At 42.1% G+C, this 15,866-nt stretch overlaps 1 protein-coding gene across 2 annotated transcripts in view; it reads left to right on the top strand.

Moving 5' to 3' along the window:
* The window catches only part of raver1 (ribonucleoprotein, PTB-binding 1), a 19,700-nt gene extending 3,834 nt beyond the window's left edge, over positions 1–15,866 (top strand). The window contains exons 3-15 of one of the 2 annotated variants that reach the window (XM_034189666.1): positions 2,315–2,784; positions 5,299–5,490; positions 5,617–5,737; positions 5,816–5,916; positions 6,036–6,107; positions 6,408–6,486; positions 6,805–6,998; positions 7,083–7,152; positions 7,282–7,421; positions 10,773–10,838; positions 10,931–11,065; positions 15,502–15,567; positions 15,653–15,866. In XM_034189666.1, the coding sequence (XP_034045557.1) occupies positions 2,315–2,784; positions 5,299–5,490; positions 5,617–5,737; positions 5,816–5,916; positions 6,036–6,107; positions 6,408–6,486; positions 6,805–6,998; positions 7,083–7,152; positions 7,282–7,421; positions 10,773–10,838; positions 10,931–11,065; positions 15,502–15,567; positions 15,653–15,799 (1,853 nt within the window). In that variant the 3' untranslated portion in view covers positions 15,800–15,866. The remainder of the gene's footprint in view (positions 1–2,314; positions 2,785–5,298; positions 5,491–5,616; positions 5,738–5,815; positions 5,917–6,035; positions 6,108–6,407; positions 6,487–6,804; positions 6,999–7,082; positions 7,153–7,281; positions 7,422–10,772; positions 10,839–10,930; positions 11,066–15,501; positions 15,568–15,652) is intronic. The other variant, XM_034189667.1, reaches the window with a different exon arrangement.

Here is a 15,866-nt window from a genome sequence, read left to right as displayed (position 1 = left end):
ACAATAGAATGGCTAGGAAAACCTGCTTTAATGCCAGTTCATTGTCTTGTGAATTGCAGGAAATAATTGCATGTCTGAAGATGACATTTGGTTGCTCATCAGATAATTGGCAAGTTTTTCCATTTATAGAATTGCAGACATGCACAGTGTGTTCTCTCATTCATACTTTGCAAGAAGATGCTGTGCATTAACAGAATTTGGTCACACTGGTGAGCTTTTCCTTGCAATTTCATCATCTTATCAATGTTCTGAGTACAATATTCAAGCACAGACGGGCCAGCATTTGTGCTGCCTTCTGCCTGTGGGAGTGTGGAGAAACTGGGAGTGGATTCTTTACACACACAACGCTTGCAAATCAGCAGTGATTGCAGTATCTTGACACACATTCTACTGTCTGTGTCAGAGGTGACGCACCAGTGAGGGCATGTACTGATTGAGGAGCAGACTGATGCCTGATCGGCCACTTCATTAGCAGCCACGTTGCAATGAAGAGCATGTAAAAGTGCAAAATCATGCAGTCGCTGAATGCACAGGCAAATGTGTGATTGTTGTTCCACACTTGGGATGTAACTCAGATTCCCCACTGCCACCTCATTTGTTAACTTTAAGTTTTACTTTAATGTACAGAGTTTTTAAAAACCTGTATGCAGAATTTTGATGCTTATGTGTGGATCTGGAGAATATTGTGTATCCAGTTATAATGGATTAGTTAGATGGCTAAGGGTAGCGTTTCAAATTGAAACACTAGGGTTTTGTGCTGTCTGGCCGAAGGAGCCAATGGCAAAGGGATGTCCTTTAATTGCCCCTGTATTTGGTCAATTGATTTACTAGAGCTTATGATGGACTACTTGGATATGGTGACCTTTTCAAAACATGAATAAGTACTGGTAATTTGTCTGACGTCTAGACAGCTCCATAGCTACATCATTGTCTTAGAGAATTAATGTGCGTCACATTGGAGGACTGTATGCTCATATTAGGAGTGAGATGTCTTCATGTGAGATTATTAAAAATGAACAAAATAAGCTCCTGAAGGATTAAAGTCCATTTACACCTTCAGTAAAGAGACTTGATTTATCCTGCCTCTCTTCACAAACCTTCCACATATTGCCTTAACACACTTGCCTTTCTGACAAATGTGGCTTTTTAGTCCTACGCTAATGGGTCTGAGTGCATGAAAGATCAGATTACCGTTAAAAATTCAAAGCTTGTTTGCGATGCAGAAGAGTCATTATCAAACAAACTGTAAAACACAGCTTGGCACTTGCGTGTTAAGTATGCTCTTTGTAGTGGCTGCAGATAATCGGCTGGTAAACTGTACAAGCTCGGCTGTGAATTCAAGTCAGGGGGCTGTTATTTACAATTCATAGAAATAAGCTGTTTATTTAACCCACAAACCAAATTCACATTCAGTCAAGATTCTGACCCCTGTGGGTAGGTTGGGAAATGAGTGTTTGTGTGGTTCTTTCAAGACAGGCTTAAGTAAACTATGGAATTAGATGAGACTTTCCAGATTTGTTAGTTGTGTATAAATCTAGAATGAGTTTAAAGAAGAAATATGTACACTTTTTTTTAAACAATGAATTTCCCCTCCTATTACCTTTTTGAGGATGGCCAGCGGCTCCTCGAGCAGTTACTGATGACAGGTTTTCCTCCTGTGTGCTTGACAGCAAATAATCTTAATCACATCTGTGGCAGCATCTGTAACAGGGCACTCGGGCTAGCAGCAGCATAATGTTGGGAGATGAACATACATAAGCCATCTCCAGTGCTTGGGCTACCTTAGCTTATCCCCAATTAGCCTGCTAACACTAAAACCATGACATGTGAATGGGTGGCATTTTGCTCTTTCCTGCCCTTTTTCCTCGGGCTCTGAAAATGTTGGTTAAAATTTTTCTTCAGCATGGCTCAAAGTACATTATGTGGACCTACAATACAAAGTTTTTGTTAGAATTCTAACCCTGGCTGCAATTTAACTTTGATGCACCAAAGGAAATTATGAACCACGGCGATTTGACTTTCTGGTTATCAGCAGCAGTTCAGTGAGATGAAAAGCCTCTGAATTATGGCTACAAATGGTGTGGTTTCTGCATGATAAAAGGCTGCTGTGACATCAAAGCTGTATCTAGGTACTTAACTGTATATTTATTTATTATCATGCTAAAGGAGAACTGTTTTTGGCACAAGGGCTTATTCTCTGAGACCTGCTGTGCTTAAAAATGGATGTTGCTCATTATGCTTACCGAGCAAATGTCATCACACTCTCTCTTCACGGCTAATTGTGCCTATTCTCTCTGTCCTCAATCACCCTCAGCCTTTGTGACTCTACTCAATGGGGAGCAGGCACAGTGTGCCATCAAAGAGTTCCACCAGCATGTTTTACGGGACCGGGAGATCTCTGTGTGGCTGCAGCCGACTGACTCACTGTTGTGTATTGCCAACCTGCCTATCACTTTCACGCACCAGCAGTTTGAAGAGTTGGTGAGGCCGTTTGGCAACCTGGAACGCTGCTTTTTGGTGTATAGTGCCACAACTGGTCATTCCAAGGGCTATGGTTTTGTGGAATACATGAAGAAGGACTCGGCGGCCCGAGCCAAGTCAGAGCTCCTCGGTAAGCAGCTTGGGTCCCGCATGCTGTACGTGCACTGGACTGAGGCGGGTTCTCTCACGTATCCTTTGCTGCATTCCAAATGCCTCTGCGTTGACCAACTACCTCCAAGCCTAGTGACTGCCCAAGACCTCTGCAGTGCGCTGGCTGACACCCCTGCACCAGTCTTCTGCCAGGTCATCTTCCCCCCACACACATTCACATTATTAATCATTTAACATTTTTGCAAATCGGTTTCAATATGATCATCTCGGGCCCTCATATAGGATTTCAAAGTGTCTTCTGCATCACTTGCATCATGACATGAACAACAGTGATGTAGTTCTAGAGAGATGGAAGTTGATTTGGGTGCCTTACCTGTGGAATTAGAATAAGTGGTGGAAAAAAGTCCAACAATGGGACCTGAAGGAGAATAATAAACAGTGGACGGATGAGGAAATGAAGTGCCTCTTAGCTATCGCTGTCGTCCATGTTTGTTTGTTTTTTTTTTTCCCCCTCCTGCCTGTAACCTGTTACCATAGCATTCAATGTGGACACACAGCTCAGATCTGGGGCCTCATTTACTAAGACTGCGTATGTACAAAAACATTGCGTAGGTAGTCTTTCACGTTCGGATTTAGAAAAAGTGAACTGAATGTGAGAGTGTATGTTCCCCCACGTCATTTTCATTTCAGCTGTGTTTTTGTCATTTGGTGACACTTGGAGGCGATGCATTGAAATTGCATGTTTTGGGAATTGGCCATTGCTGTCTTTATTTTCATTTATATAGCACCAAATCACTTGCCTCAAGACGTTTCACACAAGGTCTAACCTTACTAACTCCCAGAGCAGCAGTGGTAAGGAAAAACTCCCTCTGAGGAAGAAACCTCAAGCAGACCAGACTATACACGCGAAAGCCATTACTGTCTAAAATCGGACAATTTCAAATAATTTACAGATTATTTGCACCTTGGGTTTATGGAAATCTATCCTCAGTATGTATGTAAATGAGAATATAAAAGCTGTGTCACCCTGAAAAGGTTTCCAACATTGTGTGGGCATGCAGGATGCTGGCCAATATTACACACAGGCACGGATCCAGAACCAGGGGACCGGTCAATGTGTGGCCCCATCAAAATACCATTCAAACATGGCATTAAGTAATAGATAAATGACACAAGATTAATTTCTTAACATGTTCTTTTAATTACTGACTGACATCAGTGACTGTCATTGATTTTTTTTTTTAAAGTGTTCGTTGAGCTCTCCGATGGCTTGAACAATTTGCTCTTGCGAATCAAACACAAAGTATGTCAGAACCCGACCTGTCTGGTGGGCCGGAGACACTGGAGGGGCCAGTCTGGACAGAAGGGTTCGACTCTGCATGTGGTGTTGATTAGAGTGGGTGCTACTGGCTGTTGCAGTGTGTGTGTGTGTGTGTGAAAACGAGCCAAAGCGTTGTTCTTTCAAATGAGGAGGCATATATTGGCCCAATTGTCTTCAAACACAAAATTAAAAACTGTGGGTGGCTAAGGCAAATGTACTTAGTCTGCAAAAGTTTTGTAAATAAGTACAAACTTGTTAATGTTTATTGCAATCCTTTGTTGGTGTGATTTCCTGACCTCACCTCACACCTTGGTCATGCGTTATGACTCCATATTTTTAGGTTTTGTAATGCTGACTGGAAAAATGTTTTTTGAGAGTAAAACCTCAACTTCAGTCCATTGAAGTTTCTTTCTTCTTTGATTATATGAATTACATATTCAAAGTGGGGTCATTGAATGAGACAGGATGGAACTGTGTGATTTTCACGTTGATTGGGATTTACAAAGACTGCCTCAAATCCTGCTTATGCACGTTTTGATAAAATCTGATTTTATTTTTTTGGGGGGTGGGGGGCGCATACGTAACTTTTCAGCTTTGAGCATAAACAAGGTTTTAGTAGGAATTTCACACACGTCTTAGTAAATGAGGCCCCTGGTCCCTTGCTGTATTGTCCTGAGAACCAAGTCGGCAGGGGGGGGGGGGGGTGTCAAAAATATCTTTGTTTCGCTTTTTTTTTGCAATAACTCCGGTTTGAACTGGCAGTGTAAACAAGCCCAAACTTTTGCGTCACTTCCTACCTTTTGGATTTTTGTACAGCTAATGTTGCTGAACACCACACCATCATAAACTGAGTGCTTCATGAATGCCATTTGCACTGTCATGAGTTAGATGTAAATGTATTTTTGATGAATGTGGGTTTTGTTTAATCTGTGTTTCTGTACACTTTTACCCCATGACTCCCCCAGGTGATGTCATTCAGCAGCTTTTTCTGGAAAGGGAGAGAGGGCTGTCCTTTGAGTATGACAAGCACAGAAAGACTTTTATGCCTGTTCCTGTTTTGTAGTTTTTTTTTTTTTTTTTTGGAGGGGGTGTGATGACTTCAGGTCCTTGAGGAAAAATGTGGAGGTTTGGAGATTAGTGTCCCACCAACATTTAATGGGACACTAGGTTTGATTATGTTAGTTGTAAAGTAGAATAGTGCTAACTTTTGTGGGAAAGAAATCTGTATCGCCTCATTTGTGAATAGAGTTCAGCGAGTTGGTCTCTTGCTGTTTTCATGATCAAAGCAAAAAAATTTGCCCTAAAATATGGCTGCCATGCAAATTTGATCTGAAAACAAATTTAGCTCTTGGAGATTAGAGTTGGTCTGTGTTCCCTCTTTCCAGTTGGCTCAAGGGCAGGATGGAAGTTTTCGACGGTTTGCTGTGTTGGAGTTTGCCACAGCAGAGATGGCCGAGGAGGCACAGCGACTCAGTGATGGCAGGCTACTGGGTTGCGCACACATCAGGGTGTCTTTTTGTGCCCCTGGACCCCCTGGAAGAAGCATGTTGGCTGCTCTCATTGCTGCCCAGACCATGGTACTGGAAGATATTCTCTCCACATGCTAAATTTAGAGATGGCACATGCCTAAATCCAATATATGTGCTATTCATTTAAGCTGTGGTCTTACCCCCAAGTCTTAAATTGTGGTTCCTCTATCCAAGGCTGTCAATCGAGGGAAAGGTCTCCTCCCTGATCCCACAGCCATACAGATTTTAACAGGCCTCAGTAACCCGGCCACCGTCAAGATGCTGCTCAGCCCGCTGTCACAAGGACCCAGACAAGGTTGGGAATCGTTCATGGTTATAGATATGTGATTAATAATGGCAGTGTTGTGGATCTTTGATCATTTGTTGTTTGCAGGTCTTCTTGGAGCAGCCCCAACAATGCCACTGCTTACCAACCCGGCCCTCTCTGCCACCTTGCTCCAGCTACTCCTTCAGAACCAGCAGCAAGCCCAGCAGGTACTGCTGCCTCCTTTTTTTTTTTTTTCTTTTTTTTTTTTACCTGCCCTCTTCATCTCAGCTGCTCGGCGTCTGACTCATCCTTTCCTACCCCGCTCTTGCTCCCTTTTTGCCATTAGCAAGCCTTTCTGGGAAATCATCTTCTGTGGGCTCAGGTGCTACACAATAAAGAAACTCCTCTCGTGCCTTGTGTGAGTGATGACTGTTTGTTGTGTGTGTGAGAGATGTTGTGAAGGTAGATGAACACCAGTCTTTGTGATTGACAGGCACAAAGTAAGCTCTTGCTTTTGTGTGTGGGTTGCACATTGAGTGGTGTGGTAAATGGACTTCATTTTTCTGAAAATGCAAAGCACTATTTGTTAAACAAATTTCATATGTTACAAGAAAATCTTTGCTGTAGTCAGTCTGAGGTTTTTTTTTTTTTTTTTTTTTTTCCGGCGTGGAATCCAAGCCATGTGTCACTGAAATCTGCTCTCTCCTTTGGCCACCAGGCAGGGCTCATTAGGGAGAACCCTCTGGCTGCTCTGCCTGTCCCACAGGGAGGCCATCTGCTCAGAGACCTGCCCCAAGGTTTGACATCTGCTGACTGCAGACGCAGCTCTTACAGCCATGAACTGCATGTTTTGCTTTTCTCCTGTAGCCAAACATCTGTATTTCTCTGTTATTTATACATTTGGCTAATTTGTTGTGGTTATGTCACAATTCAGTATGTTAGTGATTACAGCAGGGTTTCATCTATTCTGTGTTGTGGTGATTGATGCATTAAGGAAGTGTTCTAAACGGCCACAGTGTCAGTGACTATGCAGGAGAAATGTGCTATAAATAAAGGAGAGGTTGGACCTGAAAACTTCATATTTGGCACCTGTGCCTTCTGACTCTTTCCACTAGGTGTTGTCCCAGGTCTTGGTCCTCAGACAGATCCCCTACCTCCACTGAAGCCACTTGGCAGAGGTCTGAGTAGAGAGCAGGAGTCTCCCACACCAGTGTGCACTTTCCCCCGAAATTCCTCTCCCACCCTGCAGGGCATCTCTCTGCCATTGATGGGTGGCATGATGGGGGCAGATGGCCTCAAATCACAAGGGGTGAGGCTAGTCAGAAGTAATCTTCCTGTGTACAGTTTAAACCCCCCCAACCTAACAAAAATGTCACTGCTCACCCAATTTCAGGTCTCGCTTTTTGGAGATCCTCTTAAAGACATGAGTCCTCTTCTCAATGGCAACAGTGTTTTCCCATCAGGTGAGGCACTCCGCAGTGTAGTTGTAGGCTTTTTAAATTGATGCATTTTGTGTGTGTGAATGTGCTAAGTCCATCTAGTTTTGCAGCAAATGTAACACGCGTCTTGCCTGTCTGCCTGCTCCATTCCAGGAGCAAACTGTAGACCCCACCCTTACCGGAAGAGGCCCACACTGAGTAATGGCTCTATCCAACACGCACATCAGGTCCCGCGGTCAAATTACAACATGTGCTACCAGGAGTCCTACAGTCCAGAATTTCCTCTAAACCAGGTAACTGGTGACACCACGTTTTAATTATTGCAGCATTACTTGGGTTGACTTGGATGAGGAGTATTGCTTGTAATGTAAGGAAATGTTGACATTTTGGCCATGTGGTGTGACTCGAAGCAGTGTTGAACTTGTAGACATATTCTTGTGCTGTTGAAGTGACTTGCATGCTCCCTGTCTTTGAGAACAGGAGGTGCCTGGGAAGACTGAAGTCACTGGATAGAGATGTTTGGCAATGTATCGTTGTATGTGCCAATAAACTCTTGTGCTTACTGTGTGTTTGACACTTGGATACAAACCAATTAGCTACAGTTAGATCTACATGTCTTCGGTACTACGTCTCTTTGGGGGATTCCTGAGTTTCTCTTCTCCCTCCCTCCTTATCTTTCCTGCTTTTGTGGCGTGTTGTCTGTGAGGCTGCAGCTTTGCTCTTCTGGAAATGACAAATGGATCTGTTAAAGTGGTCTCTGAACGCAATTGACACTATTTTTTCTACAAGACCTTCGGGAGCGGAGGACCCGACCTGTCCTGCTGGGACGCATGTGATGGGTTACGTGATGGACTCGTGGAGGAGATGGCAGGTCATGTGCCTTTACATGCTTTCTGTGGAGGATGTTGAAGATGTGTACATATTCGGCTTGATGGTGACCGGCTTTCTGATGTGTGGTGCGGGCACTCTGCTGGTTTACCGGAAAATCAAGAAAGTGGAAGCAGCTTTGATTGGTCGTTCCAAGCTGCCCTATATGATTGATTCTATTGGGAAGGCAGTGGCTGCGCAGTCGGCGGGGGTTAACCGCGCGTTGGATGATATCTCGAGGAAGATTGCAGCCCTGGAAACCCGCTATGACCGTCTGTGAAGACCACATTCTACATTTCAGATGCATTGAGAGCCACTCTGTTCTCAGAACTGTGGAATCTTTCAGGCGTCTGTTAATCTGGCTATTCATTTGGCTTCCCCAAATACAGCTGCACTTCAAGGTCGCTGTGATAAGAAACCTCCTCAGAAGATCAACACCTAAGCCTCGCTCCCTGGTCTTCCCCCCTCCCCTCAGCTTCTCCAGCTCTGACGTGAACTGTGAACTGTCCAGGACTTTCTCAGCCTGCGCAGGGCTGTTCCCTTCCCCCCCCAGCCTGTCAGACAAGGCCGTTGACGGCGCCGAACTGGCTGCCTTCCGGAGTGTTTTGATAAACTGGTCTTTTCAAATCTCTGTGTCGTCCTGTGTCCTTGTTTTGTCTCTGTGATTATTGTTTTTTGTGCTGATGGGATTTTTTTTTTTCCCTCATTGCCGCTGTGTAATGCAGCGGCTATGAGGGTTTTTTTTTTCTTCTCCTTTTCCCTCGTGTTTTGCTTTCATATATATGTTTTATGTACCGGGCCGGCCTATGTGTTGTGTGTTGTTTGTTATGGGTCGGTGTTGGTTTGCTCAGCCCTGCTGTTGACCAAGGCAGGGATGTACATCTGGAGCTGGTCCCTGGGCGCCTAATGGCGACCTCTGCTCCTACTGGCAAATAGGATGGGTTAAATGCAGTAGCCACATTTCATTGTGCAGGAAAGTTCTTCTGTTCTGTGCATATGACAATAAAATTTCCTTGAATGGCTGTACCAAGCGAGGAGTTATTCCGGAATACTCGGATGGGGACGAGCACTTGCATAAAGAGCAAACGTCTGCTTGGACATTTTGTCCATGTGTCTCTGTCCATGATCCGGCACAAATGTCGGGTGCTTCAGTGTTGAAGACCGCAGCGGCTGGTGGAATGACCACATTCCACTTGGCTTTGGAAAATGGTTGCGTTTGAGAGGTGTGGATAGATCTTTTGCCTTCCAGTCAGTGTGATAGATGCATCAGCACAGGCTCCCCAACCTGACATTAGTGGGTGCTGTTGTCATGGTGTCAAAGATGTGGACACATTTCCAGTTTATTTCATATACAGTAGTGTTCAGAATAATAGTAGTGCTATGTGACTAAAAAGAGTAATCCAAGTTTTGAGTATATTTCTTATTGTTACATGGGAAACAAGGTACCAGTAGATTCAGTAGATTCTCACAAATCCAACAAGACCAAGCATTCATGATATGCACACTGTTAAGGCTATGAAATTGGGCTGTTAGTAAAAAAAAAAATGTAGAAAAGGGGGTGTTCATAATAATAGTGTGGCATTCAGTCAGTGAGTTCATCAATTTTGTGGCACAAACAAGTGTGAATCAGGCATCTCCTATTTAAGGATGAAGCCAGCACCTGTTGAACATGCTTTTCTCTTTGAAAGCCTGAGGAAAATGGGACGTTCAAGACATTCTTCAGAAGAACAGCGTAGTTTGATTAAAAAGTTAATTGGAGAGGGGAAAACTTATACACAGGTGCAAAAAATTATAGGCTGTTCATCTACAGTGATCTCCAATGCTTTAAAATGGACAAAAAAAAAACCAGAGACACATGGAAGAAAACGGAAAACAACCATCAAAATGGATAGAAGAATAACCAGAATGTCAAAGGCTCACCCGTTGATCAGCTCCAGGATGATCAAAGACAGTCTGGAGTTACCTGTAAGTGCTGTGACAGTTAGAAGACGCCTGTCTGAAGCTAAATTATTTGCAAGAATCCCCCGCAAAGTCCCTCTGTTAAATAAGACGTGCAGAAGAGGTTACAATTTGCCAAAGAACACATCAACTGGCCTAAAGAGAAATGGAGGAATATTTTGTGGACTGAGAGTAAAATTGTTCTTTTTGGGTCCAAGGGCCGCAGACAGTTTGTGAGACGACCCTCAAACTCTGAATTCAAGCCACAGTTCACAGTGAAGACAGTGAAGCATGGTGGTGCAAGCATCATGATATGGGCATGTTTCTCCTACTATGGTGTTGGGCCTATATATCGCATACCAGGTATCATGGATCAGTTTGGATGTGTCAAAATACTTGGAGGTCATGTTGCCTTATGCTGAAGAGGGCATGCCCTTGAAATGGGTGTTTCAACAAGACAATGACCCCAAGCACACTAAACGAGCAAAATCTTGGTTCCAAACCAACAAAATTAATGCCTCGCAGATGTGAAGAAATCATGAAAAACTGTGGTTATACAACTAAATACTAGTTTAGTGATTCACAGGATTGCTAAAAAAGCAGTTTGAACATAATAGTTTTGAGTTTGTAGCGTCAACAGCAGATGCTACTATTATTGTGAACACCCCCTTTTCTACTTTTTTTTTTTTTTTACTAACAGCCCAATTTCATAGCCTTAAGAGTGTGCATATCATGAATGCTTGGTCTTGTTGGATTTGTGAGAATCTACTGGTACCTTGTTTCCCTTGTAATTTACCATCTTGAGCTTGTGTGATGCCCCCTCTACTGTTCCTTATCAGGATCTCCAAGCCCATGCGTATGAACAGAACCATGACACTGGAGTGGTGTCAGGATTTGGACAGCAGGTAGTGGTTTTCTAATTGATATTCACATGATGGCATAAGCTAAATGTCGGTGAGGATCTTGTTCTTATGTTAATAAAGTATTCAATCTACAGTTCTCTCACCAGCCTCAATACAGTGAGCGGTTTTCTCACTACGGTTATACTCACAGCCCACCAATGTCCTCATACTTCAGCTCAGGGCCCGATACCAGCAAGACGGGTAGCTTCCATACCACCAACCTCAACAGGGTGAGTCTCGAAGTTTTGCTGCTTCCAAGGAGTTCATATTTTTACATTAATAAGCAACAGTGACCTCAGCGGAAGCCTGTGATTGGCCACAAGGCTTCACAAGCAACTCGATCAGCCTGTCTGTCTTTTATTTATTTTTTATTTTTTTAACAGCATTTAAAAAGGAATAGTTTGCACCATGTCATGCTTCGTTATGTTACCAAGGTTGGGTAGGATTACTTTGAAATGTAATCAGATTACAAGTAATCCAAATGTATGTACATACATGTAATCCTACCCAACCTTGCATGTTATGGGGTAACATATGTCATACATCAACCTTGTTTGACCTTTACTTTGGAGCCCAAGCATTCAACACAGTCAAAACTATTCAATTTATTAATCAGTTTAAATTTTTTTTCAATTTATTTTCATTTATATAGCACTAGATCACATCAAAGTTGCCTCAAGGCGCTTCACACAAGTATGGTCAAACCTTACTAACCCCCAGAGCACCAGTGGTAAGGAAAAACTCCATCTGAGGAAGAAACGTCAAGCAGACCAGACTCAAAGGGGTGACCCTCTGCTTGAGCCGTGCTACAGACACATGAATTACAAAACAATTCAAATCAAAATCAAATCAATTTTATTTATATAGCGCCAAATCACAACAAACAGCTGCCCCAAGGCGCCCCACATTGCAAGGCAAGGCCATACAATAATCACGGAAAACCCCAACGGTCTAAACGACCCCCTGTGAGCAAGCACTTGGCGACAGTGGGAAGGAAAAACTCCCTTTTAACAGGAAGAAACCTCCAGCAGAACCAGGCTCAGGGAGGGGCAGTCTTCTGCTGGGACTGGTTGGGGCTGAGGGAGAGAACCAGGAAAAAGACATGCTGTGGAGGGGAGCAGAGATCAATCACTAATGATTAAATGCAGAGTGGTGCATACAGAGCAAAAAGAGAAAGAAACACTCAGTGCATCATGGGAACCCTGCAGCAGTCTAAGTCTATAGCAGCATAACTAAGGGATGGTTCAGGGTCACCTGATCCAGCCATAACTATAAGCTTTAGCAAAAAGGAAAGTTTTATATACAGGAAATGCAGTTGGTGGAAAAGAGGGTCTCCAGCACAAATACCACACCCATCTCTGGCTCAAGCTGCACCTTAAACAGAGAGGAAAAAAACTGAATCAGGCATCAGAAAGACAAGAAATGTATAATTTGTCAGCATTAAACAAGAAAAACAGGAGATACTAAGGTGATTGCCGGCCACTAGCCCTAAGCTTCACTAAAAGACACAGAATTTAGGTAAAGTTGAGGCCGCAGCACACTCATTTTCCTGATAATAAAATAATTAAGCATAGAACTATACTATGCCAGTATGCTAGCCATACAAAAGGGAAAAAAAGTGTATCTTAAGTCTGGACTTGAAAGTCTCCACAGAATCTGACTGTTTTATTGACGCAGGGAGATCATTCCACAGAACAGGGGCACGATAAGAGAAAGCTCTATGATCTGCAGACATCTTATTCACCCTAGGGACACAAAGTAGTCCTGCACCCTGAGAACGCAAAGCTTGAGCTGCTATGTAAGGTTTAATTAGGTCAGCTAGGTAGGGAGGTGCCAGTCCGTGAACAGTTTTATAGGTTAGTAGCAGAACCTTAAAATCTGATCTCACTGGGACAGGAAACCAGTGACGGGATACCAAAATGGGTGTATGTGGTTGAACTTTCTGCTTCGTGTCAAAAGTCTGGCTGCAGCATTTTGAACCAATTGGAGAGCCCTAATGCTGGACTGCGGTAAATCAGAAAATAGAACATTGCAATAGTTCAATTTAGAAGAGATAAACTCATGGATCAGGGTCTCATCATCAGCCATAGACAGGATGTGACGAATCTTCGCTATATATCGCAGGTGGACGAAAGCAGTCCTCGTAATATTTCTAATGTGGAGGTCAAAGGACAATGTAGGGTCAAAAATTACCCCAAGGTTCCTCACTTTGTCAATGTGATGTATGACACATGAGACTAAGCTAAGCGTTAACTGGTCAAATTGATGCCGATGTCTCACTGGACCAAGAACCATCATTTCAGTCTTATCAGAGTTTAAAAGTAGGACGTTTCTAGACATCCAACTTTTCACTGATGCAAGGCAATCTTCTAAGGATTTTATGTGGATGTGATTACCAGCGTTTATCGGCATGTATAACTGAGTATCATCAGCATAGCAGTGAAAGGTAATTCCAAAGTGCCGCAATATGTGCCCAAGGGGTGCTGTATAACAGGAGAAAAGCAGGGGGCCTAAGATGGACCCCTGTGGAACCCCAAATTTCTTGTCACTAAGGTTAGAGGTAGTGTTACTGTACAAAACACAGTGAGAATGACTGGTCAAGTATGACGTCAACCATGCAAGGGCACTCCCAGTAATCCCAAAATTATTTTCAGCCTATCAAGTCAAATATGATGATCCACAGTATCAAATGCAGCAGCACTGAGATCTAACAGCACAAGAACCATAGTGGTGTCCGAATCAATTGCAGGCAGAAGATCATTCACCACTTTGATGTGTTTAACGGTGAAAACACTTGTGATTGAGATCCACCATTGATGGATACAGATTTGACTTCCAAATACTGAGTAGAGCAATTTTTTTTTTTTTTTTTTTGTAAGGGAACTCTCACATTAACCAGTTTTGTTATTTTAAGTTTTGTTGTTGCTGTAGGTACGATCGAAATTTACAATTGGTCTAGTCCTGTAGTACAAGTTGTCCCAATTGACTGCAGGCATCCAAGTTTTCAGTAACTTACTGTATATTTCATTAAGGAGGTGGTGGTTAGTGGGCTTGGTTTCAGTGTGGGGAAAAATGGGTTACAGAGCTAATTTTTCATTCTGTCGCATTACAAAAATGGCAGTTTGTCCATTCTCGCAAAAAATATAATTTCAAAGAGCAGTACTAAAGAAGGGATTCAATGGATAATCTTCATACTGTAGAATACACATATCTAGGGTACTAGTTATATGTGCATAAAACATTGTGGTCATAACTTGAAGGGTTTTTGAATTATTGACTCTTGAAAATCGAACATGATCGTAGAATGTCAAAAATAAGCCTCCAGTCTCTTTATGATTTGACCATATATATATAATACACACTGACTGTCAGTTGTGTTTTTTTTTTTTTTTTTTAATCTTGGTCAAATCCCTTCATAGTGAGAAAAATTTGCGAAGTAGGGTTCAGTAACATGGCATGAACCAATTTTGAACCTGTATTTGCATATTCAAAAAGCAGTATATCAGCTCTGAATGGAAGCATAAAGTTCAAATTTGGTATTTACAGTATTTGGCACCCCAAAATAATGGATCAACTTTGAAAGATGGATTACTGAACTTATTTTTTTCTTTCATGACATCATAAAATTAGCAATTCAGCCATCAAAGCAATTTTGTTACAAAGTTTTGAAGAGCTGTACTCTGAGAGTAAACAGATACTTTTGATATTTCAGAATTTATTCTCCAAGTAAAATATATTTATGCACAAGAACTGCATGAACTGTAATGAATTACTCCAAACAAAGCAATGCATGCACTCCTCACTGATACACTATATCAACTGGCAAGAGACAGGTGACTCCAATTTCTTTATGTGCAGCAGCTGATTACATTTTCAGCCACATTTAAAACAATGAGCAGTTAATCTTTCAGATCTATTTTTAAACTGCAGTGACTCATGATCAGTTTGCCTAAAATTGTTATAACAATTCCCTTGCCCTATTAATGCCTCTGATGAAATGAACAGATACATGTATACATATTGTTTTAGCTACTGAACTAAGCACTATTAATATAATACTAGACTAATTATACACTTTACTGCACCATGCAAGATTTCACTTTCTTTGAAAGAGAAACCCCATCCTGATGAATATATCTGTATGTGTATTCTACAATATGAAGATTATCAATCGAATCCCTTCTTTAGTCCATCTCTTTGAAATTTTGTAATTTTTTTGCGAGAATGGACAAACTGCCATTTTTGTGATGTGACAGAATGGAAAATTAGCTGAGCCACTTAGGTGCCTGGTTTGAGTCAAGACTCAAAACCTATGTTTATTCTTTCTTATGGATAGTTTTTATTTGTTTTATTCTTTTACTTCTGTTTTTATTTATGTATTTGAATTTTTTATTCATTTTTAATTATTTACTCAATTTTATGTTGACTTGTTTTATGTAAGGCGCCTTGAGACGTCTTTTGCTGTGATTTGGCGCATTATAAGCTAATTAAATTAAATTACAGTACTACAACAGACTGGTAATAGCTAAACTCGTTGTACATTAAGGCTCCCAAGCCAAGATTTGAAAAGTTTCACTTGGGAAGGGTACAGATTGAGACAAACCTACAAAAACTCCAACTTGAATAGTGTTTTTTTTTTGTTTTTTTTTTTTTGTCCCTCCTCCAGGCTGTGGGAATGCCACCAGTGAGTCATTCCACTGGGTACCCTTCAGGTCTAGAGAGTGCTGTGAAGGTAAATGGACACTTATAGACCTTTTTATGCATATAGAACAAATTCCTCCATTTTATTTATTTATTTTACTTCTTTCTGTTTTTAGACTCCCGTCAGTTGCCAGAAGCGCATGTTCTCTCACTTGATCCCGTCTCCAGAGCCGAGCCCTGAAGGGGGCTATGTGGGCCAGCATTCCCAAGGTCTTGGGGGCCATTATGCCGACTCCTATCTGAAACGCAAACGCATTTTGTAACTACAGCAAGTTTGTTTCCATTCAATATTGGAAAAACTCCTCCAGTGGACGTTGGAGGGTGGTGGCC

This window comes from Thalassophryne amazonica, chromosome 16, assembly GCF_902500255.1.
Source record: "Thalassophryne amazonica chromosome 16, fThaAma1.1, whole genome shotgun sequence".
NCBI lineage: Eukaryota > Metazoa > Chordata > Actinopteri > Batrachoidiformes > Batrachoididae > Thalassophryne > Thalassophryne amazonica.
The sequence above is the reverse complement of the archived record's forward strand: the minus strand, read 5'-3'. Positions and strand labels throughout refer to the sequence as shown.